This window comes from Protopterus annectens, chromosome 1.part1 (assembly GCF_019279795.1).
Source record: "Protopterus annectens isolate FY-2018-M chromosome 1.part1, PAN1.0, whole genome shotgun sequence".
Taxonomy (NCBI): domain Eukaryota; kingdom Metazoa; phylum Chordata; order Ceratodontiformes; family Protopteridae; genus Protopterus; species Protopterus annectens.
Window position 1 is genome coordinate 424,184,358 of NC_056726.1, and position 26,852 is coordinate 424,211,209.

Below are 26,852 nucleotides of genomic sequence, written 5' to 3' on the forward strand. Positions count from 1 at the left end.
TTATATTCTGCTTTGAGTTTTCTGAATGTCATTGACAAAAGTAGCTTGTGAAGAAGCCACTTATAGAAGAAGCAAGATTTACAAATTTTGACAACGGTTTAAAGTGAGTGATGTAGTAATGTTCATGGTAAAAAGATTTTATAGGGGTACAATAGTATAAGAATGTGAAACATAGCCATTTGACTCCAGAGGTAGTCAGTTTTGGTCCATAAGTCCTAATGAAATGTTGCTGTTTTCTTCTGGGTGTATTTTTACAACTGCCTATCAACAGTGTACAAATGAGCCATTGTAAATCTAGTGCAACATTTCGGGAAGGACCTTTCTTAAGCATCTAATGTCTGCTACTTTTGATTTTCAGGATATGACATCCCAGTGGAACACCTTTGCTTGCTTGTCGAGAAGGATGAGATATTTCCATTTGATGAAACCAAAATAGAAATGAAAGTAGAAGAAATCCAGTTTCCTGATAGCACTATAAGCAGTAAGTACATGAATATATAATTAAGTGATTGGGTTCTCCCCACTCTTAGCTACAAGTAAATTTCAGAAGGTGGAGGTGGAGATAGAAGATACTATGTGTGCAGTAGGGAAGGGTGCACCAGTCTTCAGAAATCTGAATACACCCAGTTTGATGCATTTCAATCATCCCAGGCAAATAAGGTTTGAAATATACTAAGCCCAGCAGCCACAGCAGGATTTGTTGTACATTTTCTTGTAAAATGTGTGAGGAGTGCTAATCAGAAACAGCAGCTGTTGGAGCAGTGCTGAAGGCTGGGAAGGGCTAAACAGCGGGAGTGTAGCTGGAAAGAGTTAAAGCAACACAGATATCTGGAAGGTTGGGAGGGTAAGAGACTTGAACACCACTGAAAAATATCGCATTACACTGAGGGATAAGCAGTACAACAAAACATGCTATGGCAGTGAATGCTGTGCAGTACAGTAGAACCTGCTGTGTCGGTGAGGGCTACAGATGAACTGCACTGCAAAACATTGGGTGTCCCTGCGGGCTGTGGGTGTGTAACACTGCAGAACATGGTGTGTCTCTGGGTTCTGGGGGGGGTGTGACACTGTAGAATATGGTGTGGCACTGAGGGCTGGGGGTATGCAACACTGCAGAACATGGTGTGTCCCCCTGAGGGCTGTGGGTGTGTGACACTGCAGAACATGGTGTGTCTCCAGAAGGGTGTGTGACACTGTAGTACATGGTGTGGCACTGCAAAACATGGTTTGCCACTGGGGGTTGTAGGTATGCAATACTGTAAGACATGGTGAGAGCCGGGGTGTGGTGTGCTGTAGAACATAGCACAGCACTGGGGGCTGAATGTGTGCCACACTGTAGAAAATTGTGTACCACTCAGGGCTGGGGATATGCTGTTCTGCAGAACACTGTGTGTCAGTGAGGTTGAATATGCTGTTCTGCAGAACATTGTGTGTCACTGGGGGCTGGAGGTTTGCTACACTGCAGAACATGGTGTGTCACTGGGGGCTGTAGGTGTGCCACACTGTAGAACAAGGTGTGTCACTGGGGGTTGGAGGTGTGCCACACTGCAGAACATGATGTGTCACTGGGGGGGTGGAGGTGTGCCACACTGCAGAACATGATGTGTCACTGGGGGGGTTGAAGATGTGCCATACTTCATAAAATAGTTCAGCACTGGGGGGCTGGAGGTGTGCCACATTGCAGAACTTGGTGTGACACTGAGGGATGCAGGTATGCTGCACTACACAAGTTTCACTGAAGGCTGGAGATGTACTGCACTGCAGATCATGGTTGGGGGTAAGCAGTACAGCATATCATGCTATGGAACTTATTGCTGGGGATGAGCAGAAGAGCAGAACATGCTGTGGCACTGAGTGCAGGAGGTGAACAGCCATGCAGAACATGGTGTAGTACTGAGGGCTGGATGGGTAAATAGCACAGCAAAATGTTTTATAAACTTGAAGGGTGGAATGGATGAGCACTGCTACAGAGCACAGTGTAATATAAAAGGCTAGGGATGAGCAACACTGCAGAAATTGGTATGGTACTCATATTTGATAGGAGAAGCACTACAGAACCTGATGTAACACTGACTTTGGGGATGAACAGTAATGCAGAACATGATGTGCAGCATTGAAGGTTAGAGATGAGTAGCATTTCAGCACCTGGTGTAGTACAAAGGAATAGGATTGTGAGAAGTATTGCAGTATATGACGTGGCACCGTCGGGTTGGGTTAAGTCTTAATGTAGAACTTGGTGTGGCACTGTACTAGATCTCTTGGTGGGTATTGAAGTTTGAAGTAAGCAGCACTGCAGAACATGGTGTGACAGATTGCTCAGGGGAAGAATTGCTACAAAATATAATATGACATTGAACAGCTTGGGTAAGTGGTACTACAGAACTGTGCAGTGTTGAAGGTTTGGATTTAAGTAAATAGAACCATGTCAGAAACTGTGAAGAGCCCAAAATGAAAGAATTGTAAGACAGAGAGTCCAGCAAAAAAGACAATTTAGGCAGCCAGTAGCAATGTTAGAGACCCTGTCAATCAGTCCCATGGATGGACAGCGGTGAGCAATTAGGTTTCGGGAAGTATAATCTTTAACAATTTAACTTTGTTCTGTCATTTTACCATCTGTAGCAGTAACTGGGAGGCAAGTGTAGGAAGTTATATGTGCCAGTGGAGAATTTAATCTAAAGTCATCTTTTCTAGTAACACTTATTTTTGCAGTAAACAAAGAAAAAAAAATTCCTTGTTTCCCGCCTTTTCTAAACTAGAGTAGTCCAGATTTAAGGTTTTGCTGAATTCTGGGCTGTGGTATAAGTTCCTGTGTTTCCCATATCCTTAGTTGGATAGGAGGAAGCTTCTCTGTTCACCAGTGAGAGTGGGAAGCTTTGAACAGCCTATCTGTTCCTGGAAAATGGTCTCAGCCCAGCAACTAATAGCTTATTGGCCATTTTGGGCTAATTCCTATCTCTTTCAAGCTCCCTGCCTTAAAACCTGCATTTGCACAGTTTTGCGCTTGTATCTAACTCAGCACAGCTCCTCATGGTGTCATGCAGAGTGCTACAAGCAGCAGAGAGACAAAAGAGAGACTTTCAACAGATTAAGTATTTTTTCTCTGCCTTTCTACCTGCAACTGCATTTTCTCGCCGAAAAGCCAGTTTCTAGCTTGTCTAAGATTTCAAAAGCATTGTATTTTGTACTGTTTTTGCACTTTAAAAGTCATTTAAAGTAATTTTTGTGTTGTTTAACTGTTGTAGGCTACACACTCAAGTGTGCTAGCCTGTTTAAAACATTTATAGTGTAAGTTACTGTTGTTCTGTAAAAAAAAAAAAAAAAAATCCTTGTTTGCTCTAAACTAGAGAAGTCCAGATTTCAGGTTTTGCTAAATTCTGGGCTGTGGTATAAGTTCCTGTGTTGCCCATATCCTTACTTGGATAGGAGGAAGCTTCTCTGTTCACCAGTGAGAGTGGGGAGCTTTGAGCAGCCTATCTGTCCCCGGAGGAGTGGCCTCAGCCCAGCAACTAGTAGCTTATTGGCCGTTTTGGGCTAATTCCTATCTCTTTCAAGCTCCCTGCCTTATAACCCACATTTGCACGGTTTTGCGCATCGCGCAATGTCGCACAGTGCCGTTTAAGCAGTGTTAAACTATTCCCGGCTCCACAAAGTCTGCTCTTCAATTTTTCCCTTAGAACTAGTCAAACTCTCAAAGCAAGCACTCAACTCTCCTTTTACAGCCCAGCACTTACTCAAAATTCTCAAGTAAGCACTAACAAACTATAGCACTATACCCCCTTATACTATTTAGAAGTACAAGGCTCCATATTCTTCCCTTCTGGGCAGTCAATAAACCAGTTCTTTAAACTATTCAGGCATGTCCAAAGGGCAGTTTCAGGTATACTCTCCAGTCCAGCTGGTGAATCTGGGAATCTTGAGGCAATGTTACAATTGCCTTATGTACGCAGACAGCCCTCTCCTCCTTCCAACAAACTCAAATGTATGTGAGAGATGCAACTATACAGCCAAACTGGAGGCTGAGCTCTTTCAACCCAAGAGTGGCACAGTCAGTCAGGAGGAGAAGGAAACCACTCTCACCACACAACCAGTCTCACATAGACCAATCGTATCAGCAAACAAGACACATAAACACACAAAAACATACTCGGAGGCCCTAAATAAAAATTTGCCAAAGCAGCAGAGACCTCCAAAGCAGACATCCAAGCAACTGCTACCCCACAACAATATTCATGTATCACGTATTTCACAAAGTCAGTGTGCCACACAGTCGCAGCCATTAAGGCTAAATAACACACCAAATACTCTAGTAATAGGAGACTCTATTGTCAGGCACACTGACGTCCCACTCACCAGACTGAACAAGGAGATTGTCACTGTTGGCTGCCTGTCGGGTGCCAGGATCCGCCACATAACACAAGCACTCAGGTCACTCCAAAGCAAGAACAAATATGACTCTGTCATTGTCCATGTTGGTGTGAATGACCTGAGACCTACCTCCCTGGACTACATGAAAAGAGACATAGGGGAGCTCTCTGATCATGTAGCTCAGGGCGATATGACCCTGACCCTGAATAGCATCTTGCCCTCACCAAGAATGATGCCACAGTATAAAGACAAAATGATCAATTTTAACAATTGGCTAAACTATTGGTGTCATTCAAAGGGGATCCAGTGTCTGCCAGCCTGGGATGACATGCTCGACAAGCCACGTTGCTTCACTAGGGACAGTTTGCACCTGTCACCCTTAGGCTTTCAAATACTGGCTAAGGCTCTTGCCACCCCCATAGTGCCTTTTTTAGGCAATGCTCAAATGACAAACCCACCTCCATAGACAACACAAGAAACAAAAAACTAAGGGTAATGCTACTCAACGTCAGAAGTCTAAACCTCAAGATGCACGCACTCGATGCACTCCTCAGTATGGAGAAAATTGATATCTGTGCAGTAACAGAAACCTGGTTCAAGGCTCCAGAGAGCACCCCAGCACTACCAGGATATAACTCATACCATGCTTTTCGGCCGCAGAACTTGGACCAAAATACATAAGGCAGGGGAGTATCCATTTTCATCAAGAATACCCACATCTCCAGGTTAGTGGTACTGCACGAGGGATCGGAGACCGTCCATGTGCAACTAACAGTGGGCAAAACTGCTTTCCAGTTTGTAGCTTGCTACAGATCACCCACCTTGTCTCAGGACCCCCCACTCGGCATTCCTGAGAACATTGGAGAATATGAAGGTCTCGCCAAACACCGTGATATTGGGTGATTTCAACTACCCAAGCATTGACTTTGAAAACTACTCAAGTCCCAACTCCTTTGCCCTATAAACTTAAACGCCATTGAACAACTGGTCACCACTCCCACAAGAGGGGACAACATATTGGACTTGGTCATCACCAATATGGGGGCTAAATGTTCCATACCAGAGGTAAACCCCTCATTGGTAAGATCAGACCATAAACTAATCACACTGGGCATCCACATCCCAGCCCCACCCCCAGCCAAGGAAACCACTGTGAAAAATTTCTCAAAAGCAAACTTCACACTTCTCAAGACTGAGGTGGAAAGCTTCAGAGCCCCCAGGCTAATGGAAAATGCTGCCCAAACCGCAGAATCCTTTACAAATGCATTCTATGAGCACCTACAGGAATGCATGGATCGAGCCATCCCAAGTAAAACCAATACTCACTCCTCCAAAAACAGGAGACCAGTCTGGTGGACCCCAGCCATAAATAAGCTATACAACAGAAGGAGAAAACTATTACATGATAGAGCAAAATCCCAAAAAGGGAAGGCATCCCTGATCAGTATTAGCAAGAACTACGATCCCTCATAAAATCATCAAAGGCCAGCTTTGAAAGAAAAATCGCCAAAGACTCTAAAGATAATCACAAGGCCTTCTTTAGCGACGTCAAGAATCTAGGTGGCAACTCTCAGATCTGCTCTGAGCTGGTACAAAATGACAAAAAATACACTGAACCCACTGACATTGCCAACATCCTGGCGGACAGGTTCAGTGCAAACGTTACCCCCCCTTCCCCCCCAAAAGGGTCAGTGTCTATCCCAGATGGATGTAGTCTCTCAGACATCACAGTCACACAGGTGAAAGCAGCCCTCTCCAAAGTAAAAAACACAGCATCATTGGGACCGGATGGTGTCCCGGGCTGCGTCTTAAACGAGCTCCAAAAAGAACTGAACCCTCACATAAAGTCACTGATCAAACTCAGCTTTACTACAGGATATGTACCCAAAGAATGGCGTACAGCAACAGTTATCCCACTCCACAAAGGTGGCACCACAACGGATCCCTGGAACTATCGCCCTAGAAGCCTGACTACCTGGTCTGCAAAGCTATGGAGCGCATCATCATCGATCTCATAAACAAAGACATTGGGAACCTCCAGACACTGGACCCTACCCAATTCGGCTTATTTAAAGGCAGATCTTGCCTCTTAAACCTAGTTGACTTCTTTGAAACAGTTACCAAAGCCGTAGATGAGGGAAAGGTAGTCCACACAGCCTACCTGGACCTCGCAAAGGCCTTCGACACAATACCTCACTCTGGCATTATAAATAAGCTTACCAGCTTGAATATCAACTCCTATGTCACTAGATGGGTTGCAAAGTGGCTCAGGGATAGAACCCACATGGTCAGATTTGCGGGTGCCATGTCCGCCTCCAAATCGGTTACAAGTGCCATCCCACAGGGCTCAGTCCTGGGACCCCTCTTGTTCGGTATATACTTCTATGAGGTACAGGCAAGCACGGGAGGACTGTGGCTGACCAAGTTTGCAGATGATTGCAAAGTGGGAGCCATAATTGTCTCTCTGGCTGACACAAGCATCCTCCAGAAGGGTCTTACGGAGACGGATACCTGGTGTCAGAACCATGGCCTCAAGCTAAATGCCAAAAAGTGCATAGTCATCCCTTTTGGGAAAAACAATGTGCCCACAAACTACCACATAGGTGGTAATCCACTAAGTATGGAAGATGAAATTAGGGATCTGGGGACCCAAGTAGATAGTAACCTCTCCTTTGATAATCACATTGCCAAAGTGGTTAGAAAAACCTTCTATATAGCCCACCTAATCAAGAAAGGGTTCACATCTAGATAAAGAGAGGTCATTGTGCCCCTCTACTCATCAGGCCCATAATTGAGTACAATGCCCCATTTGGGATGTACCGTACCCGACACCTGCAACAGCTAGAGAGACCCCAAAAGTACCTCACCAAGAGGATTGTGGACCTCAAACAGATGCCCTATGCAGCTCGACTAAAGAAACTCCAGCTCTACTCAGTTGCTTACCGCCTACTCAAAGGCGATCTCTGCCTGATGTACAAGGCTATGTCTTGACCCGGAATTAATGGACATGCTCCACCTCAAGAAATCCAAATCCCTTAGAGCTACACGCTCCAGGGATTTAAACCTCAGCACAACAATAAATAGGACATGCTGGAGAGACAGATTCATATCCCAGAGGCTTCCCTCGCTCTGGAGTAGAATCCCAATCCATGTTAGGCAGAGCACCTCACTTACCCTCTTCAAAAGAAATCTTGATGAGTGGTTGGGAAATCATAAATTTACACCTGGGATCACTTCTATGGCCCTGCTGGACAGAGGCTCAGGAATCTAATCTAAAAGGGAGGCGAAACCCAACACATTCTAGCTAAGCTTATAAATGCTCTAGGGCAGATAGCCTAGTACCTACCTATGAAGCTATGAACATTATATTTTCGTAGCAGAAAAAAACTCTATTTGGACTTCTGTTGATCACTTGTTCCCTCCATTGTGAACATCACACAATAATTAAATTCCTCCACTTAAGGGAACTGTAATGTCTATTATTTTCTAAATCACATGCCCTGGTGAGGCTTACATGGGTAACAAACTGGGCAGATTAGACCAGGCAACCCTATCCCCAGCAATAATACTTTGCCTATCCAGTGGGATCCCATGTTTTCACATGAAAGTTAAGATATCTATTCTATACAGTGTGCCCTGGAGTCCGCCTCAGGGCCTTATATGCTGGAGGTGCTCAAAGGGCATCCTTACAAAGTGCATGTGCCACCTAAGCAGACTCTTCTTAGCCCAGAGGAATGGTGATTGTGCTTTGAGATATTTCCAAGTGGCTGACATCCTTACTTTTCATATAATTTGAGTAGAGAAATCATTTGAAAGAACCTCATTTCCATGGCTTATAGCCATAATTTATCCTTTCACTCACTCCATTAAACTTGTGACTGTATGTGAGGATGGGGACATAGAATGATCGGTAAACTGAGAGCTTCATCCTATGACTCTGCTCTGTCTTCATCACTGCAGTGTGGTATAGTGACATATACAGATGATGATGTAGCACTCAAAAAGATGGCTACCACAGTGTTGAGTTTTGTTATACTTTTTAATTTGCTCATTGAATTCTGTCTGCATTTTTTTCAGATCTGTCCATTTGTGTAGGTATGCATCCTGCAGCTGTAAAATTGCAACTTTTTTGCTGGCAAGTACTATTGTTTTGGCTTTGGTTCGAGTTGTCTTCCTGTTTACTGGAGTGGACATAAAAGATGGAAGGTGTGAGAGAAGAATACTCTACAGAAGGGCCTTACAGAAACAGATGCTTGGCACCAGAGCCATGGGCTCAAGCTCAATGCCAAGAAATGTATAGTTATCACGGGAAAAAGCATGTACCCATGAATTATCACATAGGTGGCACTACACTAAACACCGAAAGTGTGATAAGAGACTTAGGGACACAGGTGGATAGTGGTCTCACCTTCAGTAACCACATCGCCACAACAGTCAGGAAATCCTTTTATGTGGCACACCTCATCACTAAGGGCTTTTCATCCAGAAAAAAAGGAGGTCATTGTCCCACTGTACTCATCCCTCATTAGACCCATTATAGAATACAGTGCCCCATTTGGTATGTACCTCTCAAGACATCTGCAACAACTTAAAAGGCCGCAGAAATACCTCACCAAAAGAATCTCAGGCCTAAAGCAGATGCCCTACGCTGACCGCCTTTAAAAACTCCAGCTATACTCTGTCGCATATCGTCTACTCCAAGGCGATCTCTGCTTAACATACAAGGCCATGTCAAACCCAGAGTTGTTGGACATGCTACACTTAAAGAAATCCCAGTCCCTCAGAGCCACACACTCCAGGGATCTAAACCTTTCATCACAATAAACAAAACTGGAAGGATAGGTTCCTGACCCAGAGACTCCCCAGACTCTGGAACAGACTGCCCATACATGTCAAGCAGATCACCTCTTTGGCCCTCTTCAAAAGGAACCTTGATGACTGGATGGCAAAAAGGAAATTCACCCCAGGGATCACGTCAGTCGCCCTGCTAGACAGAGGTCCAGGGAAGCAAATAGTGTGGGAAGAAATAGCCAGGGAATTGTTATGGCTAGGCTTGTATAGGCCCTAGGGCTGATGGCCTAGTACGAACCTATAAACCTATGAAGATGATGATTGTTTTCTGAGGGTTGGCATTTAGTCTGAAGATCTGTGTATACAAGGAAGCATCTCTCTGAATGCTTGCTTTTTGGGAATTTTTATTTTTATTTTTATTTATTTATTTTTATTTTACATTTATTTACTGGGAAAGTCCGACTGGAACAAGGTCCATTTACAGCAGAGGCCCGGGGAGAAAAGCTACATAACATAACAGTACAAATGCAACAAATGACAAAGAAAATTCTGTCCAGAGACATATATACAATCAGAGCTCCATGTCTTTATATGACAACACATAATCCACGAATGACAGAAAATTTCTATAGAGTGGCATATATACAATTAAGGAGATTTTTCGTACCTTAGTTTGATTTGAGCAAGCTTGGTATATAGATAGCAAAAATTTGAATTATCTAGATTTTTTAGACTTTCAGCTTTGGTTTATTTTTTTAGAAACTGTGGTAGTGTGGCTCCATTCTCTTCAGGTGGCTTTATCTAAATCACCTATAGGTGTAGTTGTTGTAGTTTATTTTTTACTTGCCTGTCAGCATTTTATTTTCCATTGTTAATTATGGACTTTGGAACATTTTGCTAGGAATGCCTGCTTTCAGTGTTTCCTTATTTTTTATTAACAGCTGTTAGATATGGCTACTTGGCTTTTGTTTTATTAATGGCTTTTAAAGTATTCTTTTTCTATCTAATACAAATGCTGAGACATTTATTACATTATGGTCTCTGTAACTTGTTTGGTTATTTATATTTTGGGTTTGTAAGCAACTATATGTTTCTACTTATACCCTTTTTTAACAACTTTGTCCCATTTTATAACCCTGCTGTTGATGTATTTTCTTGTTGCAGATTTGTTGCATTTGTTTCATATAGTTATCAGTTTCACTCATTCTACTCATTTGGACTTATTTTGTTATAACATGCTTTGGAAAAATACTGTAATAAACTTGAACTTAAGTTGATACAGTGCCTGCAGTACTTCTGCCGATGGCTCATCCACTCGCCATCTGCTGATTTACCTATTTCCTGGATTGTGAACAGCATCACACAGTACTTAAATTCCTCAACTTGCAGGAACTGTTCCCCTCCTATCTGCATAGTATAGTCTACACCTTGCTAGGGGAGAACCATGACCTCATATTTGATGGTCCTTATTTCCATCCTCAACAGCTTTATACTCTGCACCAAGCTACTCCACTAAACTGTGGAGATCACAGTCACTTGAGGCCAACAGGACAGCATCCTTTGCAGACAACAAAGATGGAGCCCCCACATTTTCATCGTAGATTATTTTCAAACCTTGGCTGTGCCTTGGTACCCTGTCTATGTGACTCATGAACAGAAGGGGAGGTGAGACACTCCACTGGTGGAGATCTGTGCCTACCTGAAAAAGATTTTACTTAATGCTATTAATGCAAACACAGTGCTTCACTCTGAAAATACAAAGACTGTGACACAGAGCAGTGACTTTTGGAGTGCCTTATGCATGACATTCTGAGTTATGAATCTCTAATTCCACAAACACAAGTAAACCATTCTAGCAAACTGCTGTGACACCTTCAGTATCCATGCAAGGTCAAATGGTTGATCTACTTTTCTAAAACCAGAATGAAGTCCATATTGATCCTCATGAGTCATAAATCAGAGGATCAGCTGTCTGATGAAGCAGCCTTTAAAGCAGCCTGGCATAAGTCTTTCCAAGGAGGCAGATTTGTATGATCCTTCTGTACTGAGAGCACATTCTGTTTGCTTTTTTATTTCTTTATGTTTTTGTCTCATCTCCAGAGTGCAAACCATTCCTTTCCAGGAGAGCACCAATACCTCTCATTTCGTGGTGGCCTCTCATTGCCAGTAACCCCAGTTTCCCAATTTAGAGGAAGCATCTGCACCTTCTGCACAACATTGGAAAGGAACGTTAGCCACAGCACCCAAACAACATTCAGGGTGGGCAGAATTTCTTGCTTGATGTCCTCCACTTCACAAACATGTCACTGTGGAACTATGAATTTGACAGTACCTCATCTACAGAAACAGAAAGAGACCAAATCCCACCATTAGCTTTTGGCACTGCCTGTTCAAGGAAGAGTGAGTTCAGGAATTTCTTAAAGTATTCCTTCCACCCCCTGACAGTGTCTCCACGTGAAGCTATCATTTCACCATCTTTGCTGAGAACAGTTTAGTCCCACCCTTCCCTCCAAGTTACTAGATGGTTTGACCAAACCTCTTTGAGACCAAGAAGTCATTCTGCATGACCTCACCAAACTCGTTCCACACCTGAATCTTCAGTTTGACAGCTACATAGCCACTGCTTTTTGGCCTTTTGGTATCTATAAATGAGATAATCAACAATCAGTTGTCCATTATGAGGAATGTAGAAATAAAACAAACTCAGAAAACATCATTCCAGAAAGGAACAAACAGGGAAACAATAGTTTGGTGCTTTTTTTCTTTTAATATGTAGACATCTTTAGAAATAAAAGTAAGAATAAGGTCAAATCCTTATATGAGAAAATATTAAGTCACGTCAGTACAAAATTCAAAACAACAATGGGGAAGACCTTGTACCTTTGCTGATTTTTGTTTTAAAACACACCATGTTAGTCATATCATTAAAACCTTGTGACACATTGACCCTTAATCTTAGTTGCCAGTATTTTTCCTAGATTTCCAACAAGTTGTCCAAATTTCCCTTAGAAATTCTACTTCCTACAAATTCAAGAACATGAATAGTGACTGGTTTAAAAGAACACATTTTAGAATATTTGTATAAAGCATTTCTATGGCCCTTTTTTGTTTATGTAGATATCCATATACACATTATGGCAGCTTAAATCCCCCTCACATTGCATAGAAGGCTTCTTTTTTTAATCCGATGGCCTTCTGGTACTACCAGATGGTTCTAAGGTTTCTGCCATGACAGACACTAGCCACATTGTATAGAAGGCTTCTTTTTCAATCTGATGGCCTCCTTTAGAGGTGGCACTACCAGATGGTTATAGAGTTTCTACCATGGCATACATTAGCAACATTTCATGCATAATTCACTGTAGCACCTCAGTGTCCTTGTTGAACTACACACTGTTAACCTTCCTTGTTATATGGAAGAAATTAGTAACAGAGAAAACAAATCTACATGAATTCTATAGTGAGGGGTCTATCTATAGTAGTACAAAAGTGTGTATTCTGTTTTTATTTCAGACTTTTTGTACTGAAAGTCTTTCTTGCTTTGTAGTATTGGGAGTGATTTATCTGCTGCAGATTTAGAAGGCAGATTGTGTCCAGTTCTTGTGGTGAGCTTATATATTCACTTCATTTTGTTAGATTAGTGCAATGAAAATGCAATTTACCTGAAAAATGTTTGAGATTAAGTAGCCTATTCTAAGCCAGAAAAAAAGAAATCCATTGAAGGGAAAGGAGAGACTGATATGGGGCCTTGGGGTGTAACTTAGGAAATTTTTCTCATTTGTGTTTGGAAGACCATAATTAAATAATAATTAGTGACAGAGATGTGGTTTCTGCATTATGTACCCACAGATACTGTGGTTAAACTACAAAGGTAAAGTCAGAGTATTCTAATGAAAGTAAAGTGGATGTGTACAGCTACACAATCCACACCCCAGCACAGATGGTCATTATTATATCGCAGCCAACAGTTGCATTTTTAGTGAGAGAGAGAGCGACAGCGAGAGAGCGAGTTACCTGTGACAGAGAAGCTGTTGTTCATGTTCCAAGGCACTCTTGCAATCTATTCTCTATTGGTGAAACAAAAAATAAATTATTTTATTAGACTGCAGGAGCACCTGAAGGATAATATGCACATTCAAAAAAAGGAAAATGCTGTTGCTCTTCATTTTAAAGCTTGTCATTCCTCAGATGCTAGACAGTTAAAGGATAGCATTTTAGAAAATGTATTTATTAAAGAGTGTTATGATATGAATTTAAAAAGACAGTTGCAGTGTAAAGAGGCAGTACACTTACTTAACTTCAGCACCCTGAAATGTAATGGGTTAAATGAGGAGGCAATTAGAAAGGATGATTGACTGATGGATTGGTTATATCATTGTTTGATGTTTATATAAGAATGTTTTAATTAATGTGTTCAAATTCCTTTGAATGCTTTTGGTGTGGGGCTAAAACTGTGTTATTTTAATAAAGAGTCCCAATATATAGGTTTCATGCAAGTTTCAAAGCTATTTAGTCAAACAACCATGTATACCTTGCCAATACCCACCCTTAGACTTTACCTCCTTTCTCAAGGAGGGAGAGGCCAGTTAGTTCTTGGTAAACTTGAGACCACTCATCCAGTCTAGGTTTAAGTATGAAGGAAGATTTTAAATAACATTATTAAAATGTAGAGAAAGTTTATTTCTGGGGGGGGGGGGCTATGGTTGCTGACTTTATCTCTCTGTTGTGACCTGTTTATCTATTGATGAAGGTTTAGAGCTCTATTTTTAGTATTAGCTGAGATATCTGACTTATTGACATATAAGAGGTCAAGGACCACTGGCTGTGTAATGGCATGGTAAGCAAGCCACAGATTTCCCCCTCAAGACTATATAAGACAACAGAGTACAGGGACAGGGCTTTCAGTCTGTCCTGGTAACTATGGTTCTCTTAAAACTAGAGATCTTTTTTGTTTGAAACCTCTGGGACTTTTCAAGTTTGCTGAGATGTTGAGTGAGATACATATACTTTGCTGTCATAAATTCTTTGGATATAATTAATATCCTTCCTTAGATCACTGTCACAGTATTCTAAGCTGTAGGGTTATCCAGCCAAGTAACCTTTACGTCCGGCTAGGGAACCAAAGCCAAAACCTTCCATAGAGCCAAACGTCTGCAGTATGACCTAAGCCCATGGCCATAAGATTACATAAGTGCAGATGTATGTGAAATTCTCAGACCATCTTAGCACCAGTCTGAACACAGGTCTTGCACCTGACAATCTGTTCTACACATGGTCTTTGGTATCATTCATTCAGATAAGTGACCCATTGAGGAACCTTCCTTGTTTTTTTTTGTTTGCAATTGCGGTAGGCAAATTCCTTATAAGGATCTCGATTCCCAGTTTTTTTTTTGCCTTGGTGCAGAAAGAAGCTATAAAAACTGTAAGATTTGTTATGAGTATTTGTACCAAAAACTCTACATTTGTGTCTTTCATCTCTTAATGTCTATCTAGAGACCCAGAGTCTTAAGTTCCTCACCCAATCTAAAATTCCAAAAAAAGAAATTCAAATGGCCTAGGCCGAAATCATTGACTACTTATTCAAACTTGGATGTTCCCATTGAGGCTTCACTAGAGCCCACAATACGTTTGCCTTCTCAGAATCCTGCTGCAGCCACCCCACCTGAAGCCTGTATGGCATCTGACACTTGCATGTCTGGTACAAAAGACCTTACTGTTATGTTGGAGAAGGGGAAATTTAGACTTATAATTTCAGAAGGATCATAGGGCATCCTTCAAATATTAGTTCAGGAAGTAGTGCCTGGATCTTTGATCAAAGTACATCAGGGGTCAGATCTGCCATGATTTGTTGACATGGACATAATTTCCAAGAAGAAGAAACAGAAAATAAAAAAAATGTTTCTCCTCCTCAGACATCTCCGGAAAAAGAATGGATGAAATTCTCCCAAGGCCTATTTAAGGCCATTTTGTCTCTCAGGCCACCTGTCTTTCCTCTGCGCCTTCTCATTCTCCTTCTACTTCTCAGAAAAGACAGTTTGAGTCATGTTCTAAGGAAATTGAGGCACAGTTTGATGTAGAAGAACATTCCCTGTCCCACTTATCCTAGATTCGTTCCCCAGTCCAAATGGCCTCTGATAATGATACTTATCTCCTGATTCACCTGTAGAGAAAATCTCCTTTGGGGAAACCATAACTAAAATGATGCAGCATTTTGAATTTGAATCCAGACAAATATCTGATGGTCAGAAAAGATATTACAGTTTACTAGAGGTTGGCACTCCTATACTTGCACTAGCCCCTCCAGTTTTGGAGGCTTTTTTGGTTCCTTTTGCATCTGCTTCTACTGCAGCTGAATCTTGGTCTCCAGACCCCTCTGCCTTTTCTGTTTCCACTGACTACCCATCTAAACTTTTACCTGCTGCTAATTCTCTACTCTCAGACAAAGATAATAGGGCAATGAACAGATATAGAAAGGTGTGCACGTCTTCCATCCTGGCCTTCAGAGCTGTGAATTATGAAACTCAAGTGACAAAATATTTTTGTCTGTTCTGACTTATTTGAATAAAACTGTCTTCTCTGGAAGTGTCTATTTCCATGGTGGCTCAGGCTACTCAGGTAGCAAGGCATAATATTAACTGCAATTATAATGCAGTAGAAACTTCTTCCAGAACAGTTGCCACTGGATCTGTCATTAGAATATATGTATACATGGATTCGTTCCCAGTCCTTGACTGCGGATATAAAAGCTAAACTCTTGGATCCCCTCTTAATAGGGATCTATTATTTGCCCCTTAGGTGGCCAACTTGTTTCATAGGTAGGTACTAGGCTATTGGCCCTAGGGCCTATATAAGCCTAGCCAAAAAGGCACTCTGGCTTTCCCCACCCAAGAAAATTATTTTCCTGTGCCCCTGTCGAGCAGAGCCCCAGAGGTGATCCCCGGGGTGAATTTTCTATTTCCCATCCAATCGTCAAGATTTTTCTTGAGTGCTAATGAGGAGCTTTGTTTGATATAGATAGGTAGTTTGTTCCAGAGTATGAGGAAGTCTCTGGGACAGGAATCTATCCCTCCAGCATGTTCTGTTTATTGTGGTGACAAGGTTTAGGTCCCTAGAGCGTGTAGCTCGGATTGGGATTGGGATTTCTTTAAGTGGAGCATGTCCCAACAGCTCTGGGTTTGACATAGCTTTGTATGTTAGGCAGAGATCGCCTCTGAGTAGGCAATATGCGACGGAGTAAAGCTGGAGTTTTTTGAGACAGTCTGAATAGGGAATCTGTCTGAGGCCAGCAGTCCTCTTTGTTAGGTATTTCTGCGGCCTTTCCAGTTGTTGTAGATGTCTTTTGAGGTACATACCAAAAGGGGTGTTGTACTCTGTAATGGGTCTAATGAGCGACGAGTAGAGGGGAACAATGACCTCTTTTTTCCTGGATGAGAAACCTGTTGTGATGAGGTGTGCCATGTGGAAGGATTTCCTGACTACTGTGGCAATGTGATTATCAAAGGAGAGACTACTGTCCACCTGTGTCCCAAGGTCTGTTATCACACTTTCGGTGTTAAGTAGACTACCACCTATGTGGTAGCTTATGTTATAGAGTTTTTACCAAAGGGGATAACAATATGCTTTTTGGCATTGAGCCTAAGGCCATGGCTTTGACACCAGGCATTTGTCTCCGTGAGGCCCTTTTGTAGGATGTCCACTTCAATAGGGGTTTCGACTATGGCTCCTAGTTTGCAATCATCATTAAGACTTTCAGCTTATTCATTACACTTTCAGTTCTCTGCTCTACCCTTTGGGCTATCTACAGCCCCAGGGTCTTCACAAAGTGCCTAGCACCAGCTTTTGCCTTGTGTAGAACTCAGAGAATTCAGCTATTTCCACACTTTGATGACCTGTTAATACCGACATCTTCTCAGGAGTTTCTTTTACAGCATCTCAACTACACTGTCATCCTCTTACAGGGTTCACAATAAAATTAAAGTTGAATCCTGCCCAACACCTGGACTTTCTAGGCTGCAGGCTGGACATGCGTCTCATACTGGCCTTCCTGCCACAAGAGAAGGTCCAGGCCTTTTCCAACTATTTTCAGTCCCTGCTCCCCTTCAGTTCTGCCCTACAAGGGAAATTCTCAAGGCTCTGGGATTCATAGCATTGTCCATACCCATGGTGCCTTTTGCAAATATTCGTATAAGACCCAGTGGTACCTAAAGTATATTTGGTGTCACCATTGTCACCAGTGATACTCAGATTCCACTTCTCCCCTTTCTGAAGAAAGAATTTAAGTGTTGGATATCACAGGTAAACCTCAACCCAGGCTTACCTTTCAAGCCTGCAGTTCCTTCACAGAACCTGTACATAGATGCCTCAGACCTAGCTTGTGGGGCATGGTCAGGTTCCCTAATAGTCTAATGGCAATGGACACCAAATCAAGGGACAGAACACATTAGTATGAAGGAAATGCAGGCACTGAATCATACCCTGCAAATCTTCTGTCATATATAGTCTCCAGGCTTCCTCAGGGTCTTCACTAACATTACTACAGTCATGTGTTATGTAAACAAACATGGGGTGACCAGATCTTATCAGCTGTGCAGATTGGCTTTTCTAGCTTGGGAACAGGCCATAAAAGTAAACTTTTCCCTCTAAGTAGTTTACATCCCCTTGCAGGGTAATGTACTGGTAGATTTTCTTGGGAACAGACCATAAATGCAAATATGTCCCGTCAAGCAGTTTACTTTCCATGCCAGGACAATGTCTTAGTGTATTTTCTTAGTAGAACTAGGGAAGACCCTCATGAATGGATGCTGAACAGAGAGATCTTCCTAGACATAGTCCATAAATGGGGTATCCCCAGTTACTACAATTCACTGTTATGCTGTGGGACTCCTTGCCCTTAGGCCTGGAGGATGGGTGCCATGTCATTTCTTTGGGAAAGGAGGTTTCTTTATGCCCCCCAAACCTCTTCTCCATAAGGTCTTGTTAAAGATCCAGAGGGACAACCCAAGAATCTTGCCGGTGACTCTTTTTTGGCCCAGGCAACACTGGTTCCTCCTTCTCTATCACTTATCCAGGAGTCATAATCACAAGTTAACCTACTGGGTAAACTTGCTCACATAACAGAAGGGCTCTCTACTTCATCCCAACCTCATATGTCTCATTCTGACATTATGAATTACAGGATTCTGATCCCTTTCAAACACCAATTTTCTGAGGGCATGGTTCAAGTTCTTCAGGTGGCAAGGAAACCTACCAAATGGAAAAGACTTCTGTCTGGTGTCATTCTAACAAACAAAACCCTACTGAAACTGGGGTTCCTACTAACCTTTTTTTCCTTTCTTATTTGTGTGGGCTACTAAGAGACAGTCTAGCCTATTCCTTAGTTATGACGCACTTAATGGCTGTTTCTGTATGCCTGTCTATGGACATTCCACTGCTTTCTAGAATTGAGGTAAAGCAGTTTCTCAGGGGTGCCATTCATTTGAACCAACCAAGGAAAGGCAGTCCTCCTTTGTGGGGCTTTAACTTTGTCCTAGAAAAACTTACTATGGCACCTTTTAAACCATCAGCTTCCACTTCTTTAAAATTTTATACATGGAAAACCATTCATCTGAAGTAGTTACTTCATTTGATCTACAACCTGTGGGTGTCAGATCCGACAGGTTTCCAAGCTCCAAGATTCGAGCTCCTAGCTCCTCCCCCCTACCCATAATCCCCTACTACCAACCACATTACCTCAGATCGTTTTTTGCCGCGGCTGAAGAAACTTCCTTGTGAAGAGCTCCTGGCTGGGTGAGATCATTGCTGGTTTTAAACCAACTTTTTCATTCAAAGTTGTTGTTGTGTGTGTGTTCGTTCCCTTTTCTGCTTCTTGTGCTAGTTTTTGGTCCCTTTTCTGTTAAATTAATTACTAGTTTTATCTTCACTCCCCTCCCCCTCCTAGTGTTTGGGTGTGTGTGTGAATGATGTCAGAAGGGCCTAAGGCCATTTTTTCTAAATGTACTGAGTGTGGCCACAAGTTTTCAACAGCTGATGGCCACACTCAGTGCGTTTTGTGCCTGGGGGCAGCCCATTTGTCAGAGGCCTGCCAAATCTGCGCAGCCTTTAACCCCCGGGCACTTCGGGATAGGAAGAACAAGCTGATCCTGGCGGGAAAGCTCCCCCAGGAGTCGGCTTCTTCTTCCTCTCCCGTTTGGGCTCCAGCTGCTTCGGCAGTTTTGGCGCCATCTAGCCCCTTAGCTCTACCCGGGACTCAACCTCCCTCATCGGGTTTGAGCTCTGGGCTAACTAGTGCCTCTTCCCTTAGAGAGAAGAGGCACAAGGATAAGGATGGACATAAGTCCCACAAAAGGCGGGCCGAATCTCATCCTTCGGCTCCGCCAGCAAAACTACTTAAGTCTCCCTCGAGGGTCTCCGGATCCCCCTCCTCTCAGCGCCGTTTGCCCTGTTTTTCGCCGGAGCCGGAGGAGGAGGATAGGTCTCCCTCGAGATTTTCGAGGCGGCCCTCCCGGCCCGCCTCTACTACTTCGTCTAGGTCGACCCGAAGCATCTCCGAAGCGGATATGGATCGGATGATGCGTCAGTTCTTACAGACCCAAATGCAGATGGGGATGCTCTTGCCTCCCCCCCCCTGAGGGGGAGTGCAGCCCCCATATTTGCCCCGATCACTCCTTCTCCGACTCGTTTTCGGGTCTCGGAGTCATCGGATCCAGGCCCTTTCGGACCCGGGGAATTGTCGGCGCCGATAGCGGTGGTCTCTTCGACGTCGACTATACCTTCGAGCTTGTCGGACCCGAGCTCTCGGGGCCGAGGGCTGACTGTCGGATCCAAGGGAGTTGCTGTGTCTTCGGCGCTGTTGGCGTCGGAGCACACCTCTGCCTCGGCACCGACTGCGTCGGCTCCGACCCCGATCCCTTCCTCGGATCTGAGGAGATTGCTCTCAGAAGCTGGCGAGAGTAGCTCTCTTTCGGCTTTTGAGGTAGTGGAGAGGGTACTGTCGAGTCCTCCAGATCCCCGACCCGGGCTTCGGATCCACCCGTAGCCCCACTGTATGAGAGTGTGTCTTCCATCATCCATCCATCTGGACAGCCTGCCCAAGCCCTCCAGCTAGTTCCCGTGGAGGAACAACAACCCGTGGACGAGCCCTATTTTGGACAGTCCCACCGAGGAGGTCCCTCGGAAACATCGGTGCAGAAGGAGGCACCTGGACTCCCCCAAGTCCATTACCACAGACACAGACTTAGATGATACGGAGGGTTCCCCAAGGTCACCCCCTGAAGATGTCTCCTTTGGAGACATCATGGAAATGTTGCGTATCAGAGGGGGGTGGTCAGCCCAAAAGCCCTCCCTTGATGAGTCCGTGTTCCTGGAGGCCTTTGAGGCAGGCCCATCTACCTCCTGGGTGTCCCCTCCGGCCGACCCCCTGGTGGACTTAATTACCACCAGGGCTTGGAAGGAGCTCGACACCGTGGAGCCAATCCCTAGGCGCCCCAATAAAGTCCTCAGCCCACCCACAGATAGACCATCTTGGGCCAAAGGAACCCCCGTTAATGCTATGTTGGTGGCGGCGGCCACCAAGAAAGAACTTGCGCAGGAGAGTTCTTCGGTTCACCCACCGGATAAGGAATCTCGAGCGCTTGACCGGATTGGGAAGCGGATGTTTGCTTCAGCGACCTTTTGCATAAGGGCGCTAAACTATATGGCACATACCATTAGGCTACAGCGAGACTTGATTAAAGAATACGCTGCAGCCCCCCCGGAGTCCATGTCGGTCCCAGACAAAAAGGTTTTTGAGACTCTAGGTCCTCATCTCATACGTTCATTTCTCATTACAAACTGGATATGATTTCCAGGAGTAGGGCTTCTTTTGGCTCTGCGGTGCTTCAGAATATCCTTCCGTAAGGACCACCCAGGTTCTTATAGGTTAGCTGGGGACTCTGTCCCACAGGTTGCAGATCAAATGAAGTAACTACTTCAGATAAAGAAGTTATGTACTCACCATAATGTTCCATCTGAGTAGATACTTCATTTGTCTGCAACCGACCCCCCCCGCCATCCCCCGAACCTCGGGAATTTTTCTGATAATTCGGAGTTGGTTTCTGTCTCGAGTTGGTGAGGCAAAAAAACGATCTGAGGTAATGTGGTTGGTAGTAGGGGATTATGGGTAGGGGGAGGAGCTAGGAGCTCAAATCTTGGAGCTTGGAAAGCTGCCGGATCGGATCCGAGGTCGGATCCGACACCCACAGGTTGCAGACAAATGAAGTGTCTACTCAGATGGAACTTTATGGTGAGTACATAACTTCTTTTTCTAGTGGCCCTTACTTCTACTAGAAGAGTTTCTGAGCTCCACTCCCTGATGGCCTCCCCTCCTTTCTTTATTTTTCATAAGGACAGGGTTTCTCTAAGGATCCATCCTTCATTTATGCCTTAGGTGGTTAACAAACTGTCCCCTAACTAGGACATTAATCTTCCCATATTTTCCCTTAACCCACAGAATAAGGGGTGTGAATCCTACATTCCCTGGATGTGCACAGGCAGCTCAGGTTTTACTTGGATAAGACCAATAATATGCACAAAACTGACCTGTTGTTTGTTTCTTTTCAGGAAGCCAAATGGGAAACCCAGTCTTTAAGCAAATTATTGCTAACTAGATTTCTAAATCCATTCCCTTTTGCTACACCTGCCATGGTAAAAACCTTACCTTCTGCAGTTAAGGCCCATTCCTCTAGAGCAGTTGCCTCCTCTGGAGCCTTTTACAAAGGAATTGATTCCAGAGCTATTATAGAAGCAGCAACTTAGTGTTTTGTAAAAGCTTTGATCATACATTATAGGATAGAGATTATTTCTTTATATCCAGAGTCTCCTTTGCTAGGTCTGTTCTCCCTTGACTTATTTACAGCTCCACAATGCCTGATCCATCCCACCCTTACCACTCACTAAGCTTTATGAATCACCCAACAATTTGGAGTTCTCCCACTGTGATCTAAGGATGGACATAATACAGCTGTTTAAGAACTTAACCATAACAGTAGATGTCCTGCTGATCACAGTTGCAATATTCCTTCCCATCCTACCATCCCACTTCTTTGTTCATGTCTAGGTGTTGTCCTCTGTTCTCTCATAGACTGAAGGAGAGCCATTCTGTGCCTTCCCTTCTTTTAGCTGACCTTTGCCTGTCTTGTAAACTTTCCTCATGTACCTTCAGGTCTCCTAGCTTTAAGGTAATCTGAAGAGTTCACACTCCTATGTCTGTTTATATACCTTAATGTCAATAAGCTTAGGTGATATTTTGGATGCATGACTCTGTGGAAGATTTTGGCTTTGGTACCCCAGTGAGATAACTCAACAGTTTGGAATACTGCAACAGTGGTCAGTAGGACATCCAGTGTTATGGTAAGTTATTACACAACTGTACTTTCTTTAACATTTTGTTCTGCCTCCAGCTTGTTGGAGGGCTTTTTGTATGTAAAGCCACTGCAATAGAAACTAATAGAATTCAAGCACAGTTACAACTGAAATTTAGGTTGGTAGTATTTTCTTGTATTCTGACTGCTATACATTTGTGTTATTAATTGCACCTAGGGAGATCTTAATTTAGTTAAGAGCACCTGTGATAATAATAGTGGTGGCTACAAGGAATTCGTGCATTTTAGGTAAACATGTTTGTAAAAAGAGCATCAGACATATATGGTGGTAGGTATTCTGCAAGACAAAAAATACAGTATAAACCAGCTAGCATTATTAAATATAGTGTAGTTAGAAGTGACAATGAAACATAGCAAAAGTACAGAACAGTTTTTGGAGGTCAAACATTCATTACTGAAATCTTGTGCAGCAGCTAATTTTTTACTGCAGTTAGAAATTAAGAAGGTCTGTGAGATGATATTATAACAAAGTTTGTAATGTAGCATGTCAGATAAGAAAGTACAACTTTGCTGCGACTTTGGTTCTGACCTACTGATTTTTTTTTTCAGTCATCGGGAATGCAGATTTCATTGAAATTCAGAATCATCCATCTTCACCTGGAAAATATCTTAAAACAGAATGTTACTATGCTTTGCCAGATGCACTGCCAATCACAAGACATGACCCCATGCAGACCAAAAGCAGACACTACTTCTTTGAAAGTTATGAGGAATTTAATGAGGAAAGTGAACAAAAAATGCATCTAGAAACTCATGAATGGCAAAGTCCATACAAGTGGCTTAACAACGGTGATGACTTTACACTTCATAGTAGCAGCTTAACTGATTTGTTAATTGACAGTTGGAAACACCAGATGAATACATTGGCACCACATGATCTGATATTCAAAGGAGAGCAGCTATATAAAAGTGAAACACAAGATATTGGATTTATAGACAAAAGAAGCTTAGCCGTGCGTCGCATTATTCGTACTGGGCAAAAATGCTTTAAATGTATCACATGTGGTAAGAGTTTTACACAAAGGGGTAACTTGAGAAAACATCAGTTGGTGCATACTGGCCAGAAACCGTATAAATGTATCACATGTGGCAAGGATTTTACACAGAAGGGTAACATGATACAACATCAGTACACTCATATTGGTTTGAAACCCTATAAATGTGTTACATGTGACAAGAGTTTTACACAGAAGTGCAGCTTGGTAAAGCATCAATATGTCCACACTGGACAGAAGCCGTATAAATGTGCAACATGTGGCAAGGGTTTTAGAGATAAGAGATACCTAGCAACGCATCAGAATATCCACACAGGGCAACGTCCCTATAAGTGCACCATATGTGGCAAGGATTTTACACAGAAGGGTAACATGCTGAAACATCAGTATTCCCACATTGGTTTGAAACCCCATAAATGTGTCACATGTGGCAAGACTTTTACTCAGAAAGGTAGCTTGGTAAAACATCAGTATGTCCACACTGGACTGAAGCCATATAAATGTGCAACATGTGACAAGGGTTTTACAGAGAAGAGAGATCTAGTAATGCATCAGAGTATCCACACTGGACAATGCCCCTATAAATGTACCACATGTGGCAAAGGTTTTATAGATAAAAGAAGGTTGGTAGTGCATCAGGTTATTCACACTGGACAGAAACTCTTTAAATGTCCCACATGCGGGAAGAGTTTTACACAGAAGGGTAACATGTTAAAACATTGTTTAGTACATAGTGGGCAGAAACCATATAAATGCTCCACATGCAGCAAGGGCTTTACAGACAAGGGACAGCTAGCAACACATCAAAATGTCCATACTGGACATAAACCCTATTTATGTACTACCTGTGGCAAGGGGTTCACAAGTAAGAGAAGCTTGTCAGCGCATCAAAGTAGCCACACTGGGCAAAAACCATTTAAATGTACCATATGTGGGAAGAGTTTTACACAGAAGAGCAACATTGTAAAACATCAGTATATCCATGCAGAGCAAAAACCATATAATTGTGCTACATGTGGCAAAGGGTTTGCACAAAAAGGTAACATGATGCAACATCAGTATGTTCACACAAAGCAGAAACCCTTTAAATATAAATGTGCAACATGTGACAAAAAGTTTATAAATAAGACAAAGTTAACAGTACATGAGATTACACACACTGGACAGAAGCCTTATAAATGTGCAGTGTGTGACAAAGGATTTATGTGTAAGAGAAGTTTGATAGCACATCATTGTCGCCACAGTGGGCAACAGCTGTATAAATGTACCACATGCAACAAGAGTTTTACACAAAGGGGTAACATGATAAAACATCAGTTAGTCCATACCGGCCAGAAACCTTATAAATGTACCACATGTGGCAAGGACTTTACACAAAAAGGTAACATGACAAAACACCAGTACATCCACATAGGTCTGAAACCCTACAAATGTGTCACATGTGACAAGAGTTTTACTCAGAAAGGTAGCTTGGTAAAACATCAGTATGTCCACACTGGACAAAAGCCTTATAAATGTGCAACATGTGACAAGAGTTTTACAGATAAGAGATATCTAGCAATGCATCAGAGTATCCACACTGGGGACTATCCCTATAAATGTACCACATGTGGCAAGGGTCTTATAGATAAGAGGAGGTTGCTAGTGCATCAGTTTATCCATACTGGGCAGAAACTCTTTAAATGTCCCACATGTGGGAAGAGTTTTACACAGAAGGGTAATATGTTAAAACATTGTTTAATACATAATGGGCAGAAACCATATAAATGTCCCACACGCAAGAAAGGCTTTACAGGTAAGGGGTTTCTGGCACTACATCAAAGTATCCACACTGGCAGCTAAATTAATAACAGATAAAGTGTCACCACAAAAATACACAGCAATAAGGAAAATTAAGGGAAGAAATCAAATGCTGTCATGGAAGTATCAAATTGAAAAAAAAACTATAAAGCCATTAAGACAAGAAGTGTCACTGTTGAAAGAGTGTAGAAGAGGGAAAAGATCACCAAAAAATACTTAGAAAGGTAGACATGAGAAAAGCAACACACAGTAGTAGAACAGAACAGGATCCGTTGTACCCTGTTGCAAATAATAAACTAAAGATATCGGCACAAGCAAAAAACTTAGAAGATATGAAGATAACTACAAAGGAAAGTGCAAAATAAGCAATTCATTGAGGACGCAAAAAAGTTTTTTAGGGCATTGGGGAGCAAAACAAAAGGAACAGAACCACCACCAAAAAAGTAGTAGACACATTTTGAAGAAGTATCTATGAAGATCCAGTGGAACATAATAAAAATGCTGAATAGATAAAAGAGGTAAAAGAAACAGTAAGAATTTCAAATGTAGAGGGTATGAACTAGGATGAAGTGACAGCCAGAGAAATTGAAACATAATTAAGAAAAAAATTCTTAACTGGAAAACTCCAGGCCCAGCTGCAGTACCAAAATTCCGGCTACAAGTATTAACATCTTTGCATGAAGATTTAGCCGTGAGTAAGAACTAGTTATATGCACACCCTGAACACATACCAACCTGGTTAACAACAGGAAAAATAATACAGTGAACCTGCAATCTATTCTAAAAACTGTAGACCAATAACTTGCCTTCCGATGATGTATAAACAATATATTGGAATTGATGCCAACAGGGTTTATAGTAATTTAGAAGAAAACTCAATCATGGCAATAGAAAAAAAGGGTAACAAAAGAAAGTCATATGGAACAAAGGATCATTTGTTGTTTATTAAAGTCATAATGGACAATTGTAAAAAGGGGGAAGAATCTAAATATGTCATAGATTACAAAAAAAAAAAAAAACATTTGACAGCGTCCCACACTTATGGATAAAGGAGTGCTTACAGATGTATAAGATACAACCTACAATGATCAGTTTACATTACAGTGACCATGAAACAGTGGCAACTAAGCCATTATAAAGGATAAAAATTCAAAGAAGGTTATTCCAGGGTGACTCTTTGTCACTGCTGCTTTTTTTTTTTTTTTTTTTTTTGTCTTGCCCTTAACCCATTAAGCTATCTACTTAACAGATTAGGTCATGGTTACAATTTGGCTCCCAGACAACAACAAACTGTAAATACCTCTCATCTTCTTTTTGTGGATGATTTAAAACTGTATAGTTCTTCAGAAAAGGAGCTGAAAACACAACTAGAAGTGGTCAAAACCTTTTCAGATGATGATATAAGAATGTAATTTGGTCTTGATAAATGTGCAGATGCAATACTTAAGGCAGGAAAGCTGCAGCACCAAGAAAATATCCGCCT

At 42.5% G+C, this 26,852-nt stretch overlaps 1 protein-coding gene across 1 annotated transcript; it reads left to right on the forward strand.

Annotated features, from left to right (window-relative positions):
- The first annotated feature begins 364 nt into the window (after positions 1 to 364).
- LOC122805437 (zinc finger protein 271-like) lies at positions 365 to 25,673 on the forward strand. The gene is made up of 2 exons (XM_044075590.1): positions 365 to 481; positions 23,124 to 25,673. Exons 1-2 carry the CDS (start codon positions 439 to 441, stop codon positions 25,409 to 25,411), a joined length of 2,331 nt encoding a protein of 776 aa, XP_043931525.1. The 5' UTR covers positions 365 to 438; the 3' UTR covers positions 25,412 to 25,673.
- The last annotated feature ends 1,179 nt before the right edge of the window (positions 25,674 to 26,852 follow it).

Bases quoted from the DNA above. Each gene is read 5' to 3' on its own strand.
- LOC122805437 (XM_044075590.1), top strand. From the start codon at position 439: ATGAAAGTAGAAGAAATCCAGTTTCCTGATAGCACTATAAGCA. The intron at 482-23,123 runs GTAAGTACATGA...TTTTTTTTTCAG, and splicing joins TCCTGATAGCACTATAAGCA to TCATCGGGAATGCAGATTTC.